At 38.6% G+C, this 17382-nt stretch overlaps 2 protein-coding genes and 1 non-coding gene across 4 annotated transcripts; all 3 read right to left on the reverse strand.

Annotated features, from left to right (window-relative positions):
- Positions 1-490: 490 nt before the first annotated feature.
- LOC122845645 (kelch-like protein 10) lies at positions 491-9253 on the reverse strand. 2 transcript variants are annotated; one of them, XM_044141955.1, is made up of 6 exons: positions 8992-9080; positions 6599-6695; positions 5793-6276; positions 3824-4426; positions 2886-3035; positions 491-967 (listed from the first exon to the last, which is right to left on the reverse strand). In XM_044141955.1, the coding sequence occupies exons 3-6, from the start codon at positions 6207-6209 to the stop codon at positions 572-574; spliced, it is 1566 nt and encodes a 521-aa protein (XP_043997890.1). In that variant the 5' UTR covers positions 6210-6276; positions 6599-6695; positions 8992-9080; the 3' UTR covers positions 491-571. The 2 variants fall into 2 exon arrangements, with proteins under 2 accessions (XP_043997890.1, XP_043997889.1); XM_044141954.1 differs by lacking the exon at positions 6599-6695 and having other exon boundaries at positions 8992-9253.
- Positions 9254-11001: 1748 nt separating this feature from the next.
- On the reverse strand, positions 11002-11083 carry trnas-gcu. The gene has a single exon. It is a non-coding gene; the product is annotated as a tRNA-Ser (tRNA).
- A 1537-nt stretch (positions 11084-12620) lies between these two features.
- marcksl1a (MARCKS-like 1a) lies at positions 12621-15443 on the reverse strand. The gene is made up of 2 exons (XM_044141958.1): positions 15106-15443; positions 12621-14037 (listed from the first exon to the last, which is right to left on the reverse strand). Exons 1-2 carry the CDS (start codon positions 15187-15189, stop codon positions 13501-13503), a joined length of 621 nt encoding a protein of 206 aa, XP_043997893.1. The 5' UTR covers positions 15190-15443; the 3' UTR covers positions 12621-13500.
- Between the last annotated feature and the right edge of the window lie 1939 nt (positions 15444-17382).

Raw genomic sequence — 17382 nt, forward strand, 5'->3', positions numbered from 1 at the left:
TTATATCTGAAAAGTGAAAATTATATAACTGATAAGGAGCAATATAACTGAATTTATCTTCAGATGTGAACATGTACTATTTCCATATTCACTACATAATTAAAATGTTGTATTTCAGACATTTGGTCAATTTAATATTAATTTTATTCAAAACGTCACTTCTAAGCGTAGGAGCGTATGTTTAAGGGGCGGAACATAAAGCAGCATGCGAAATCAATGTGCTATGGTTCAAAATAAAAAACCCACGAACTAAGGGTATTGATATCATCAGTATATGTAAACCTCTAACCTCAATTGCATTTATGAACTTAGTCTGATTAAGATGTTACAAGTACAACCACATGATATACAAAATAAAAACAAGATATACTTACTTATGAATGAATTAACAATAACACAGAGGAAAAAAATGGCCTGTTTTAAAGACCTTTTGAAACAAACACACTTATACAAATATTTATGTAAAAAGAAATCACCAATACTACACAACTGTAGTTTAATGCTCTGAGTGGTTTATTAATTGAGTAATGTATTTGTGCCTGTCTTAGTTAATGGCACTGGAAATGATGAATCAATGTCCAGCTTCCATCTCTTCCTCCTCATCCTCCTCCTCATCCTCCTCCTCCTCTTCTCCCTCCTCCTCCTCATCCTCCAGCAGAGCATCACGAGAGACCATGTAATCGGCCATGTTGGGGAGTCCAGTTATCACGCAGCAGCTAAGGGCGCTACGGAAGATTTCCATGTCGCAGACCTCAGTCCACACATCTGTTGTGTTGTTGTAACACTCAACGTTGTAGCAAGTGGTATAGCCATTGAAGCCCCCAACAACAAAGAGCCTATCTTCAACCACTTCAATGCCAAAGTTGCTACGGGTGGTAATCATGGATCCCACATTCGTCCAGAGATTAGTCTCAGGGTTGTAGGCCTCAGCAGTGCGCAGACGTCTGTTGCCATCAAAGCCACCAACCTGTTAGAGAGAGGGAAAGTGTGCTGGTTCAGGTGTTCAAGCAAGTCAGTACCTCATTAAGCACCAGGATACACAAGGAACAACTAAGACCAAAAATACACACAATCTAAAGTTCTAAATTTAGTAAGTTTTGATATTAAAATGAGCAACTCAACTAAATAATTACCTTGCCATGGTCATTGGTTTGGGTCTGGATTTTGTCGATAAATTCAAGGACATATCTTTAAAAGGATTAACCATCATTTAGCAATGGAAGAATGAAATAACTTTGGGAGATTGGACTTTTCCAAGATTACTGGCATGATACAGTAATCCCACAGGAGGTGGCACAGTGAGAGAGAGGATGAATTATGATCTGGGACTTTTGTCCTTTAAGGGAGCTTCAATTTGTGCATGGTCATCACACCACGGATAACACAGACCGTCATTGTCCCTTTTAACTGAGGGTCACAGTGTTTTCTGTGTTCACCACTTTAACAAGGCAGCAAGGCAGGTTACCACATCCATCAGAAACGTTACTTCTTCCAGGAGAATTCCCTTTTTTAAGCCACCTAGCTGTTCTCCTGACTCAAATCCCACTAAAAACATTTTGAGGTCTAGGTTTACATAAACAGACATCAGTTCCTCAAAAAAGTTTTTAAAGTGATGAGCAAGAAAATTGGGTCTACTCAACGCTGACTCCTTTTTAACCCATTTATTCTCATTCTCTATTTTTCAAACTCCCTAAATCTATATATTAGTTTGTCTTTTGCTCCTGTTTCTTTCTTTAAATTCTTTTGTTCTTTAATTGTACCAGGGTTTTTTCCTGCTAGTCCTTAAAATTTTAATGAGGAGTGTATATCAGTTTTATACGATTGCGCTGTACAACTTTTTACAGGGGTGCCATAGTGTTTTATTTGCACAGGACACAACTAATGTCAGAAAAACAAACACCTAAAAAAAGCAGTGCAAAACATAGGCAAGAAATATTTTAGTTATTTTCTATTTTAGATTTCAGTCACAGCTGCAAAACAATTGAAAACATTGTTTATTATATTAACATAATTTTATAATTACCTTTTGTCCAAAAGATTAAAACATTTTTGCATATAAAAGTACAATTTAATTGACATAGACTTGAAGAATCTAAAATGGAAGTTCAAATTTTACCCCTTAAGTTTTTGTACACAGCATGAGATGATAAACCAACACTACAAAATTTATTTCTCTCCTGTTGTTCACTTCAGATGCTGAAGTGAACAACGTTCCTGACATACTTTTGTAATGTTTTTAAATTTTTAATTGTGAACTTAATGACATAATATTTCACCCAAACACTAAATCCAGAAGACAACGTCTCATGCAGGTGGTAAATACCAAATGTTACCACAACACCACTAGTTAATTAAAGTACTAGTTGTGATGAAAAAAATATCTGATTTTAACAACAAACATATTACTTTGACTGCTTGGAGAAAAGGTAACTTCATTATTGAGTGCAATTCTACATGTTGGTTGGCTTTGACTCAACAAGCAGTGCACACACAGACAGCGATCTACATCCCAGAACATTTATATCGCTTTATTCCCATCAAAGTCTTGAGGTCCTGTGATTGAGACACGCTCATTATTGATCCCAGTTCAAAACTAAAGGAGATAATTTCAGTGGCTCCAAGACTCTGGACCTCACTTCTCTGACTTTCAGGTCAGCTAAAAACTTAATTTTTTAAAACCTGACTTTGTTCAAATTTACTTTGTGTATTTTTTATTCTGTTTGTTGATTTTTATCTTGAAAAGCACTGCATAAGTAAAGTTTTACTTACTTACTTACCCTCCCTGCATCTGATCAGATTAGGAACAAGCATTGATGGAAGCCCTCACACATTATAAGTGAGGTTTCAACATCTACCTGTGCTTCAGCACTGTTTCCTGTACTTACTGCAAAAACATGACCTGCATAAGCAATGACTCCTATTCCACTGCGCCGGCTGTTCATGGGGGTAATCAGTGTCCACTGGTTGGTCTCCGGGGTGTAAAATTCAGCTGTCTGCAGGCACTCTGTTCCATTGAAACCCCCACAAATATAAATCTAAAAAAAATAATTTTAAAAGTCTTAAGTGATTTAACTGTTTATATCACGGACATCATAAACGTATGTTGTGAAATTTCTTTAAAAATAAGTCACAAGTTGGGCTTTTGCTTTTTACTTTTTCTTTTTAAATGACAGGATAGTAATTGATTGTAATTTTTTGGACATAAGGATACTTGGTCATATAGCAATGACATGAATGACTAGTTCTGTCTCCCTTTCCTTCAGCTCTTACACCTGTTTACAAACCAGCTACAAGGGCTGCCGTATCAGCAGAACAATCAAATCATCTTTTGAAAGGAATTTTTCTAGGAGGTAAGTGAAACATTGTTGCAACTTTCAACACAAGAAAATACTTTAACTCCATCTTCACAGCATAAAAACTGTGACCTCTTTATAGTGCCTTTGCCAAAGTAGAAATATGTAAAATATTCAGCTTTATTCATCTTCCCGCCAACTCTGATCATATTTTCTGTAACCTGCTGAAGGAAAGCATCCCCACAGAATAATGCTGCCACCACAGTATTTTACAGTTTGGATATTTTTGCTTGGAAAGCTGTGTACATTTTCTGCCAATTATGGCATTTTTTTGTACTGGCCAAAAAGTTTTTGTTTTTTTTTTCTTTCAATTTTGCTTTGTTCTCAGGGAATAGATGACAAATAGCTAAGTTATATTAACCAGTTCAATTTGAATTCTGAAATTCCCTTGACAGTTTGGTTCCATTTATGATTTCAAGCCTTTAATTACCACAGTAGTTTAAAAATAGCACAAAACTCAGTTGACCCACCTTATTATTAAGAGTGGTGCAGCTTGCATCACTCCTTTGCTCGTGCATGGGAGCAATCAAACTCCACTGGTTTGTCTCCGGCTTATAGAACTCTGCTGTGTTCAGTCGCCCGTGTCCATTATAACCTCCCATGGCGTAAATACACCCACTCAGCACAGTCACACTCACGTAGCAGCGCCGGTGGTGCATGGGAGCCACCTCATGCCAGGTGTATGCAACGGGGTCAAACTTGCGAACGCTGTTAAAATGCTCCACCCTATTGAAACCTCCGATGCAATAGACGTAGCCATTGAGGAAGGCGGCACCATGATAGGCACAAGGCCGCTCAAGGTTGTTGCCAACATTGGTCCAGCGGTCATAACGAACATCATATGCCTCAATGGCATTGGTTGGATCTCCACCACTCCACCCACCGATGGCTAGTAGGATAGCATTAGGCAGACGAGGGCGACCAAAGTTGCTGGTCAAATGGGTTCTAAATAATATAAGTTGACTCATGGTTCCCATCGCTTCAGACAGGAGGCCCACACAATGTTTTTTCACCAGCACATTTGGCAGCAGCTTGTCTTTGAAATAGTCTATATTGAACAGGGCCAGTCGGATCTAGACAGAGATGACAGGAGAAAATTTATTTCTCTGCATTTTGTTTGAATCTTCTAAATGGTTGCAACATGTTCACCAAAGGGTTTTCAGTGCTGTGTTTTGCTTTTCACAGTGTGTGAAAAACTACCAATCCTTCACACAAAAAAATCCTCAAAAGGAAATGTATACATTTATTTAAATTTACATGTATAAATTTCAGGCATAGTTAAATGGCATCCTTATGACAAAATGTATTATTTTAATTGAACTATTTTTGTTGTTTTTATCACTTAAAGCAAACTTGAAAAAAAAATGGCCCAATTCTATGTCAATGTCAATGGTAGTAGTTTCTGCAGTTGCATGTGAAAAACTGTTTGATTCTGTCTTTCAAATGGACTTCGAGTTCTGTGAATCCACTATGATAAATAGGGCAGTCTTGAATCCAAAGAGTAGTTCTTGTCTAAGGGAAGCGTGCTTCAGGAAGTGCCATCAAGTTGCTTGCTAATTTGACTTTTGTCACACATTTATGCTGTGCTTACAAAGTAAAAATAAATTGCCCACATGTAAGACTGCTGCTTGGTGATGCTGTTAAAGAAATTTGTTACCATTGCATTTGTTTTATGTTGTTTGCTTTTGATTTATTTGTTTTCTTAATGTAGACTGTATGTTTAAATATAGAAAATGTATTATTTTAAATTCTTAATGTCTTACTATAAAATATCATTGATTTACAACATAACCAGTATGAAGAAAATAATACTAATAGTTAAGAGGTTCGTTTTTAAAGTTTAAATTGAAACACGTACAAATAACAACTATCATGGGAATCCAACGAAAAATGTATTTTTTTTTTTACTAAAATTAACTTTTTTACTGCTTTAGATATGTAATGCAAATAAACACTGTACTTTTTTTCAACAAGTTTCCTGTATATTTTATATGAATAAAGTGTGATTCATGGTTTTTGATCATTATACAAGTTAATTGTTGTTGCTTTTTTAAATATCTGAAGATTATTATCTTCAAATAATGTTTTATTTAGTTAAATTATAATATTTGCTGTCTTGAGGGTGTTCTTTTTTTCTGCTGACATTATTTTTTCTTTTGCAGTACCAAAACTAGCTGTATATCTTGAGGAGCTTTATTCAAACTTTGTCTTCCCACCTTGGGGAAGGTACTGTACACACTTTGAGTTAAAATTGTTTACTAAAACTTGCTATAGTCAATTTCTGCCAAAAAAAAAAAAAACACGCAGCAATGTACTGTTAAATGTGCTCCAGTAAACTCAGCAAACTTCCTAATAATGCTTTTTCGCCTGAGTAACATTGGCAAAGAAATAATGAAATCATAAACCTGCGAGTATTTAAACTCAATCTAATGACTACACCTTAGTCATGAGAAGTTGGAAGTATGACTCTCGCTCTGGAAGATCATGAGAAGTCCACCTCAAAAGGGCCTCATACACCTTATTTTCCTTTGTCACATTCAGGTCATCTTTTTCTATGATCTCAGCTAGCTCGTTTGCAGAGAGCTGCAGGAACTCATCACACAAAGCAATCTCCTCAAAGTGTTGCAAGATGTAGGCGAAGGCATTCCAACGCAGCTCAGGGTGCACACGGATTGTTGCGTACCTCCAGATGCCGATGCAGTTGTCTGGCCTCATGAGACGCTCGAGGAACATGCAGCAGACACGCACAACCTCATGCACATTCAGCTGATCTGCTGCTTGAAGGAGCTCTTGCACATTAGCCTCAGTGACAGTGAGAGAGTTTGTGTATGCATAGTCGAGGATGAGCCGCATCATTGGAGATGATATTCCTGGTATGCGAAACACCTTTTGGTCTGGGCTGGACCATCGTGTGAAGAGAGCACTGAGGAGGAAGCACATCATAGAATTTCATTAAGACACAACCATGTTTTAGTTAATATTATACATATGTTCCACTCCATAACTTTTGTAAAATGATTAAGAACTGATTAGAGTTTACCTACTTCTCACTTACTGTAAAGTCTGCAGTAAAAATTTCTAAAACATAAAATAGAGCTATTGAGCTGATTGTAATTATCTTCTCTTAAGTACAATATGGTAACAATCTGTTAATGAAACTAATTGTGTTTGTATGTGATAAAGTATTTACATTTATTTTGCTTTTAGACAAAAGCAAAATATTCTTTATGTCTCTTCAGACATACCTGGCATGTTTCGACGTTTTACTTCTGTCTTAGTCAGAGCAGGTGTCACAGCTTTTGTTGAAGACGGAAGTACAACGTCGAAACATGTTAGATATGTCTGAAGACACATAAAAAAATAAAGAAAGAAACTGTAAACTTTGGGAACAATATAGCTCTGTTTAACTGTAAGACCACTTGTATTAAAAAGGTATGGAGTAAAAGGTTTGATAAACCAAATTTATGACAGGGAATCGATCTGAAAATGGTTAGCTTAATAGAGCCACTCAGTTTCTGAATGGCTCCATTATAGATATATACACCAAGATATATAAGATATATAATGCCATGATCATCCTTGAACTATTTCACTTTTCACAAAGAGCTGCATTTACAAATGCTGATATAAGTATTTATATCCTCTAAGTATATAAGATAAAAAGCATTAACTCCCTTTTTGTAATTTTGTAACAATTACAACCCCGCCCCATTGTCAAAGTGAAAAATGAGTTCTACAAAATAATGACAAGTTAAAAAGCAACATAAAATATGTTATTGTATAAATATTAGCTCAATTTAAAATGACTGACCTAATTCAAAATAGGTCCAGCCATTTGGTGCTAATTGTCTCACAGTGAGTGGAATGGAGAAAACTGTGACTGTCGCAGGAGATTTTAGCATAAAGACACTTGTTTCTGGATGTTTGTTTAATGATTAATCAATAACCATTACTTCCATTAAAACATGAAGACAAAAGTAAACTCCAAGAAAATCACAGAAAAGGTTATTGAAAAATATAAGTCAGTTTAGTTCCATCATTAAGAAATGGAAGCAATATGGTACATCCATATTGGGCCATCCTCTCAAAAACTGAGTGACCGTGCAAGAAGGAAACTAGAGAGAAAGGCCCCCAAGACACATCTGATAACAATGAAGGAGTTTATCAGCTGAGATGTGAGAGACTCTGCTTAAACTGTTGAATGAAAAAGCCACTGTTGAAAAAAACTCATATCAAGGCTCATATAAAATTTACCAAAAGGCATTTTAGGAGACTTAATGGTCAAGTGGAAGAAAGTCTTTTGTTCTGACAGGACCAAAACTGAGCTTTTTGGCCATCAGACAAGATGCTATGTTTGGAGGACACCAAAAAACCACACATCACCTCTACTGTGAAACTTGGTAGTGGCAGAATTATGTTGTGGGGATGCTTCTCTACAGCAAATCCTGGGAAGCTCTTAAAGGTAGAAGGTAAAAAAAAAAGCAATCTGGAGGATTAAACACCAAGTGTTCAGTACTTGTATAACACTTTAACAAAACCAGAAGTACTCCATACTTCAGTCATTCACTCAGAAACCCACAGTTGATGGTTGTTAGCTAATGACATCAACCAATTGATGTCATTAGCTACCATCAATTAGTAGTTAGCGACCATCAGTTGGTAGCTAATGACCAACTGATGTTGTTAGCTACCAACTGATGGTAGCTAACAACCAATTGATGTCATTAACTACCATCAATTAGTATTAGCTACCATCAATTGGTAGCTAATGACATCAGTTGGTTGTTAGCAAACATCAGTTGGTAGCTAACGATGTCAATTGGTCGTTAGTTACCATCAGTTGGTAGTTAGTTACCATCAATTGGTAGCTAATGGTAGCAATTGGTCGTTGGCTAAAAGTGAGGCTGTCCTGGGACAGAAGCAAGGCTGTGAATACTTTTTATAGGCACAGTACCACCCAGGACTGTACAGGACTTCTTGAAAATGCTGTGTACCAAACCTCTTGTCTCTCTCCGTTCCTACCAATGTCTTCTTCTTTCTCCAATGCCAGCATCCTCCAACTAATATCAAATTGTTCAAATCAAGCGTCACAGAAATATGTTCAGTCAAGTGAGGCCTCATCAGCCAGACTCGGATGAAATGCTTCATGTGCTGTTAAATTAGTGCCGCTTTCACTTAAAACTATTAAATACTAGGCTTGTGGTTTTAATGTTGTGATTTTAGAGCTTCAGTCAATGATTACTAGTTAATGTGAATGCGAGTAAAACATTTGAAGTCAAAACGAGTTCATGAACTAACATCCAAAGGAAATTAGCATTACTGTGATTGCTTTTAGTGATGTTATGAAAAACATTTATGCTAAACAGGAGATAGTCGCAAAACTCTAATATTTGTTTTACAATTAAATTCTGTGATTTTTCCTCTGGGATTAATAAAGTATATTAATTCATTCACCCATTCATACCTCTAAACCTGCCCTTTTGTTCACTCTCTTTCGCCTTTCACACAATTCAACAATACCTTTCAGTTCACTCATTATGACTACTGATTATCACCTTAAATCCTCAACTAAAAACAAAATATAGTATCTTTACCTATTAATAAAAACACAGAAAGTAATCCAGTTTGACCAACTCACCAAAAATATGGGGTGCAGTTACAGAGGATAATCTTGTGAACTGGAAACTCCACTCCCTCAGCTATGATTACGGCGTCAGTTAATTTCCCCTCCAGGCGGAGTTGGTCACTCAAGCTGCGTGGCTTTTCTGTAGTCTGGACTTGTTCATTCATTTTTAACTTTGAAAAAAAAAAATTATTTGTTTGCTCTGACTTTGTTTTTGCTTCCACTCACTGAGCTTAGGTAGAGTGGAATTCTGGACATATTGCTCTGTTATCACAAACTCTTTAGAACGGTATCTACATGCATCACAATAACTCAGAAACTGCTAATTCCATTGTTTACTTTTAAAATGTATTTAGCTTGTAATAGGTGCTTGCTACAAATGTGCTAATTCCTTATATCAAATCTAATTATATTTCTGTTCCACAGAGAAAAACCATAACGATAATAACAATACTGCCTTGGAGTTAATGGTGGAGAGAATAGATTTTGCACTTTTCTTACTATTTTGATGGGGGGTAGGGGTGGGGGTAGGGTTAAAGGTGAATGTGCCTAAAATTCACATGTGTAACTGGCCCGAAATCAATTTTTTTTCCTGATAAACTGTCTAATAATTTATGGTTCTATCTTATATTTCTGAGCAAATTTGGACATTTTGTCATGTAAATTTATTGAGTGCTGCACTATCTTGCCTAAAACCGTTTCACCATCCTGTTTGTTTAAAGCGGAACGACTTCACATCACATGGTACAGCTTTTCATCACTCGGCCTTGTCTCAGATATAAAACAATTTCACTCAGACACACGGCCACGCCCAGAGTTGGAATAGTGAGCTGAGCGTGGCATAACGAGCATTGATTTAAACCGTTACTCTTAACTTTACAAACGTGTGATTTATTCACAATGTTGACAATGGGTCTCCTCTCCTCTCACTATTGGTGATGGTATGCTGCAGGATGAGCAACCGTTAGTGCTTATTCAGGACACAGCAGGGCTCCAAAGCATTGTCAACATGAATGTCTCCAATAACAAGAAAAAAAGTCGCAAGTTGAGTTTTTTGATAAAACATTACTAAAAAGTTTGTAAGCAACAGTGCTTATTTCTTCCTGACCACAGCCCCATTTACCACCAAACTAGATGAGAGGAGTGTCTCTTGGCTCTGCCTGCTTTGCTGGAATATATTTAAAAATTTTAGGATTGTGGTTATGGTTTCAAAGGGGGGTCAGTTACACTTTAACCTCCATCTGCTTGGATCCCTCCACACCAACAGGGGCCACACAAGAGCAACTTAAATGTCACAGTTCAGATTTACAAAAGTGGACAATCATTTACACTGGAGAAACAAGAATTAATTACTTAACTGACATCTGAGTGTATTCTTATCCTTCCTCAGAAATCTTTCTGCAAAACATTTTCTTAAAAAGTCTAGTTGGAGATTAGGGTGCATCACACCAAATACAAACTTTGTTATGCAAGAATTGAACATGCATTAATTCCATGTGCAATATCTGTAGATAAATAAATAAAGTAAAGTTCAATGCTAGACAGTTGTCAGTCAAGGAATAGTCATTTCTAATTTATATTAACCATAAGATACATTAAAAATCTTATGGCTAAGATTTCTAATTTATAGTTAAATTAAACTATGAATTAAAAATTGTTAAAATTGTCATTTTTAACCATGATAATAAAATCATATTGAGGGTCATTTTCCTCTTATATTTTGCACCACAAAAAAGAAAAATCTTTTGCATCATAAGATGAAGATTAAGTTCTCTTTTTAAACGTTTTGGGTTTAATTACTAAAACAAGCACAAAAAGCTGTTGCCATTTTTGTATTATTGAAACTAATTTTGTCTATGCTACCTAATATTGGTTAAGATTGGTATGACTGAGAAAGCTAACTCTGAGCAAGCTAATTCTGAGCCAAAGTATTTTCCAGAGTGGTAATTGGTTTACTAATGTGATCACGTGTTAGGAGTTCGATAAGAAACGCATCAGGAAATTTAAAGAATCTAGAAAACGTTTCGACGAGGATGGGATTCGAACCCACGCGTGCAGAGCACAATGGATTAGCAGTCCATCGCCTTAACCACTCGGCCACCTCGTCCGACGAAAACACATCTGTAACGTGTCCACATTTTTCCAGACCACAACAGAGTTGAATAACCACTATTTGTGCATATAATGGCTTCATTAAACACGTGAGGTGTTTTGCATAGCTCCGCGCCATTCGCGGGAAATTGCAAAACAAAGTGGACGTTACGTTGCAGCTCTTGTTTTTCTCCACTAGGTGGAGCCAAAGACTGACTCTTTTGCGAGCATCAGGGATGTTTACCCATGACTTGTAAATTTATTTCATTTAGTCAGTTTAAGAAGCAAAACTAATCAATCCAGTCCAGCTCTATTCTCGAAGCTATTCACATTAGGAGTGAATGGTTTCATTTACAGGAATTAGTGTATGTTTCAAGCCTTTCATTTTTATAAAAGTGCTCATACATAACAAAATTTTGTTTCGGAAAATTTAGAAATTGTATAAGATTAATAAAAACAATTTTATTTGAACAAAAATTTCAGGCTTCTGAAAAGTATGTCCATTTTATGCTCTCAATACTTGATTGGGCCTTCTTTTACATGAATTACTGTATTAATGCAGCCTGGGAAAGAGTCGGTCCACCTCTGACTGATGCATTGAGGAACCCCCTGTTTCTTTGTCAGCAGCCTTCATCTGCATTGCTGGATTGCAGGTGACTTTTCTAGCCCCTTACAAATACTGTGGTCATTAAACCAAGTGTTGATATTTTGACAGTGTATGTAGTTTCCAAGACACACGGTTCAAAGAGACAAGGATGTGGTACTGTAAGGTCCTCATAAACTACAAGAGGAAACCAAGCAGTTGGCATGGTTCCTCAAAATAATCTGACTCTGGAAACTTCACAGCCTCAAGCAACTTACAGTAGATTGTGTACATCTCCACTTTATCTCCATACTCTGGGACTCTGTTTTGCGAAAGTAATGGAAAACTACATTCATCTGAAAACTGGGACAGTGGACCACAGAGAAACGCTGTCCTCCCAATTTTCTCCTTGGCTTCAGTAAAATGTTTGTTATTCTCTCTGGTTCAGAAATGGCTTCACACAAGCAATCTGAGAGAACAGGTCTGTGCAGGTCTGTGTGATGGCGCTCTTGAAGACTTCCGGTCCACGCCTTTTGAACCCACCACTCAAACTTATGAATGGGCTTTGCCTCACAATCTTCTGTAAGAATTGCTTGAGAGGCTGCTATTATCCCTTTAGATTATTTTCTACCACTTTTTTCTTCCATATAACTTTCCATCAATATGCTTTTAGACCACACTGAACAAAAAGCTTCTTTAAGTCTATTTGTGGCTTACCCTCTTCTTTCAGGGTGTTAGAAAAGTATCGAGTCAGCAGTCTTACCTACACTTTAAATTTGCCATCTTATGAGTATAAATTTTGTTGAATTATAGCAATTCTCTGTGCTGATATTCACTCAAGAGATTCATCTTTAGAATGTATTGTGCAACATACTCCAGGATATGTCTTTATATCCTGGAAAGATTTTAGCAACCATCCTAATCAGTGTGTGTGTGTGTGTGTTTAGAGGGTTAAATCACAAGGCAGAAGTCAGAGAGAGGGGATTGAACATTTATTTTTACCCTTATTAAAAGTTACAATAAAACCATTAACATCTTCAAACAATAGCAAAATAAAGAGAACCAAGAATGTTGGCCAAAACATATTTACAGAGACAGTTTGCAGATAAAAAGCTCACATTTGTACACAATCCTACCCCCCCCCCCACCCTTTGCATTATAAACTCTGAAATGTGAACACTGCAATGCTCAGAAGCTTGAACGTGGTTTTAGCCCAAAAAAAAAAAATGCACGAACAAAGACATAGCTCATTTCCAATCTCCCCTCCTGGATTATCACTTTTCTATACATGACAAAATACTTGGAATTCAGAGGGAGGGGGTAAAGCATAGGAATGTAAAATCTAAAAATTAATTAGATCATTTGAAAGATTTATGTGTCCATATAAGTCTTTTAGAGTGAGAGAGATGGTCTGCTCCAGCTCTGCAAACAGTGGAAAAATTTTTTTAGATCCCAAAAGAAAGAAAGAAATTGATGTTATAGGGTAGCCACGCTGTTGAAAAAAAACAAACAAAAGAGATGTTTTTTCCATGAATTGGGAAAAATAAGTCAGTATTCCTAATTCGCTCTGCGTCCAAGCCGTTATCTTTGCCACACGCCAGTCCCTGTGTGTACCATGAGGGGGAGGGTGGAGAGACGCAAGCCGACGCGTTCATCATGAGAGGGCCCGGTGAGATTCCGTCTGTCGAAGAACTAATAAAAGGCAGTGAACTGGTGGTTGAATCAGCAAACGTGATATATCCTTTGTCGTCTTCTTTTGTAGTTTTGTTTATAACTTTGAGAACGTGGCACAAGTCTCTCATATATATATATTTATATACTTTAATCTTGGAAAATCAGTTTTGGTACAGTCACTCTGCTTTGGCCTCGCCCTCAGAGGCTGCAGGTGTTGTGCCCTCAGCGGGGGCAGCTGCCTCCTCAGCAGGGGCAGCATCTGTTGGTGGGGCCTCTTCTGCAGCCTTGGTTGCCTCACCCTCAGCTGCAGGGGCAGCGGCAGCGGCGGCCTCGCCCTCTTTGGCCTCTTCAGCCGGCGTCTCCTCTTTGGTCTCCTTGGCCGTGTGGCCGTTCTCCTCTGGCTTGTCCTCGGTTGTGGGAGAGGTGGCCTCCTCCTTGCCCTCCTCGCTGCCCTTCTTGTTCTTCTTCAGAGAGATGCCCTTGAACTTGAAGGAATTCTTAAGAGAGAACTTCTTCTTCTTCTTGGCATCCTTGCTGGCCTCACCCTCCGCCTTGGAAGCCTCGCCCTCGGTGGCTGGAGCTGCCTCAATGGCGTCCCCTGCGCCGGCCTCACCCTCCTTGGCTGGTTCGGCAGTTCCATTTCCATCGGCAGTGGCCACTTCACCATCGGGTTTGGCAGAAACATCGCCGTTGGTCTTCACGTGGCCGTTCTCCTGCAGAGCGACAAAACCCAAACTGCATGAGTCATAAAATGATTAAGTTCAAAACAGATGAACGGCTGAGAATATTTCTTGACCAGAACATAAAAATATGCAGCGCTAAATGTTACGCTGCAAATAGAGGAAGACAGCCTGTCACGTTGGTGATGGAGGGCTTTGCTGTTGCATGCAAGACTCTGAACGGACACAGGGGGGCAGCAGTGCGTCATGAAAACGTCACCATGGAGCGCAAGTTTGGGAACAAAGGAATTCCCACCAAAGCTGGTTGCTGCTCTCATCCAAAAACTGAATCGACTCCGTGAGCTCCTAGCCCAGATAGTTGCAGCAGATGAAACCTTTTATTAAGCAATATATTTAAATATATATAAAGAGAGAGGGGGCCACCGCATAGCATAACCGGGAAATGATTTTAAAATGTAGAATCTAATCTGGTGCTGAATCTTGTCATTTTAATCATAACTGAACAGTTGCTTTCGATAAAGTTTTCGAATAAAACTATATAAACTACGGGTTTGAGACATGCTTGAAAGTATGCGGCTTTGGGGGAAAGGGAGTTTGATCTGGCGCCTCTTCGCGCTTTGTTTGCAAGTCCGCAAAATGCGCCTCCAGCAGAGCGCATTTGCATCCTTTGCACCGCTGCGCCTCGCATCCTTTGTTCGACACTAAAAGCCGCAGTCTGACCCAAAACCACCGAGTCATGAGAGAGAACACGCAGCAAACGCCAATTTCGACAAGAATCGAAGACGTTTAAAGTCAGTTTGCTGTTCTAAAGCCCCCCTCCCCACACACACACACCCGCAGACAGAATTAACAAAGACTTTAGCTGGGTGCGCGCTAAGCGGGGACGCGCGAGACTTACTCGACAGTTTATCTGTTGCGATTAATTTCAAATTAGGTATCATTTGTTTCCCCAAACAGAATTCTAAGTGGGGTTTAGTTTGAACGGGACAGGGGGCGCAGGAGTGGCTCTGAGCCCCACGGTGGCACCCATGCTGCCAGTGGGCGTTGGGTTGCCATGTGGCTCCCCGCTGATGCGCCTCCATCTGGGCCTCTTTCACTCACCTGGCCGTTGGCTTTGGCAGCAGCTGGGTCGGCGGCGGCCTTCCCCTCCACCTCCACTCCACCCTTGGACAACTGGGCTCCCATTGTCTTTTTCCTTCGCAACAAAAATGAAAAAGAAAACTCGAAAAAGAAAAAAACCCGAGGAGGCTTTTAGAGATAAAAGGAAATCCAACTCCGGGATGGGTAAAAAAAAAAGGTCAGGCCCCGGGGTGCTGTAAAAAAATCCTATCGGATCTCCTTTTTTCCCCCCTCAGAAGATGCAGAATTAGAAGACACCCCTCTCTGTGTGTTTGAGTGCGAAGCCCACGGCGGCTGAGCTCAAATTAAAGGATGGCAGGCAGGCAGCCTGTGTGTACTTCAACCGCGCCTCAAAAATCGACCGGAGTCTCCTCCTCCGGGCGTGGCAGCCGAGCGTTGTCCAATCTGCAGCGAGAGGACGGGCCTGATAACAGCTGCTCCACCAGAGGACCTGCAAGACTTTGTTTTGGACTGCTGAAGACATTCGCAAACTTAGAAATGCTTGGTGCCAAAGACCTTTGAAAAGAAAAATCAATAGACCCATTGAGAAACTTGACAGGAGATAACACAAATCTAAGTTCTACCATTTTATTTGGGATCCTTGCTTTTGCTTAAATAAAATACACTTATTCCTGCTTAGTATCTATTTCAAACACTTTCATTGGAAATGTTCTCTAAGCATATAGAATACAAATTAAAGAAAAAATATTCAAAAGTTGATTGATTTCACACTGTTGTATTTTCATTCATGTAATTTAGATGATTGTGTTTTACATTTAATGAAACTCCCAATCAATTTCTCTGAACATTTTAATATTATATAAGACCAATATGTAATATTGCTACCATGATATTGTTATTATGCAGTGCAGAGAGACGTTTCAGTTGGCATACAAACAGTGTAAAATAAATGTGGTTTTTTTTATAGTCATATTTGTATTATTTTTATTTATTTTTTATATTTTTATTTTCTGTGAAATAATGTACAGATGTTTTGTATGAGCTTAAAGTAATACTAATGCAAATTAATAAACACAAAGTGATTTAGGTATATTGCTGTGTAATCAATGATGTATTATAATGCCTTTTTTAATTTCATTGCAAACACAGATTAACCTTTTACTAATAGCTAACACTACATTAATTTTCTTTACGCTGTAGTAAAAGAATACGCATATTCTATGAGAAAGAATCATCTTAACGGCCTTCACCAGATTTTAAGTGACAGGATCGGCTTTCTGAGAGTAAACTGGTTACATAACATCAAGCACTTGGAGATGGCAGTGAAACTCCTTTTGTCACAGACACAGACGGGGAGACAGACTGTCAGACAGTAACAACATCTTCTCAGCCAGCCAAATACCAGAACAGTAGATTGTGTTTGCCTGTTTTGTGGGGAGCCCACATTTTGATGTAGTCTTCCTCGTCACACCATGCTTCAAGCTTTAAGAGCTTGTCATTCTCCACTTTGCTCTTTACCCAACAAGAACCAAATTTATCCCACAAATAAAAATGGGAATGTTGCATTGTCTTGCAAGACCTCCTAATTTCCCCTTTCTTCGGAGTCATATTTTTGGTACATCCATCTCTCTCCATCTCTCGTCCCTTCGTCCCTGACAGCATTCACATCTCCCACCACATGCTCACATCAGCATGTCACAGCCATGGTATGTGAGGCATGCAAAGCCACCCAGAGAACAGTCTCCAGCCCATTCGGCGGTTGACTGTACCCCGAGGGCTTTAAATTTGACGCTCCCACCACTATCACTACATGCATTCCCCCCGAACTGAGTCACTAAAAAAGAATCACATCAAGCATTTTGGAAGCCCCATTCTCACCGTCTCAAGCTTGGTTTGACATTCTTTGCAGGTCTGAGATGAGGACTCCTGGGTTGACTCTGGGGATGTCTGTATGTCAAGGTGCTCTAGTTTCAAGGGATTCAACCCAAGCTGATCAGAGTTAAGTTCACAAGTCTGTGCTACACAGACACTTGCGGAAATACTACTATATCAATCAATCAATCAATCTTATTTGTTTAGCACATTTAAGCAACAAGGCAGGTTAAAGTCAAGAAAACATCATAAACACATCTGACTGTCAACAATTGTGAAAACCCGCAACAGACATTATTGCATTTTGTCAAGTGCCGTTGCTAAAATCATCAAAGAGCATGTAATATGTTGGTTGATGCTCCATTTATTATGGTTCAACAGCAACTCTAAGCAGGTGGGTTTGAAGAACCTCAGTGTTTCAGATGT

This window comes from Gambusia affinis, linkage group LG16 (assembly GCF_019740435.1).
Source record: "Gambusia affinis linkage group LG16, SWU_Gaff_1.0, whole genome shotgun sequence".
Classification (NCBI taxonomy): Eukaryota; Metazoa; Chordata; class Actinopteri; order Cyprinodontiformes; family Poeciliidae; genus Gambusia; species Gambusia affinis.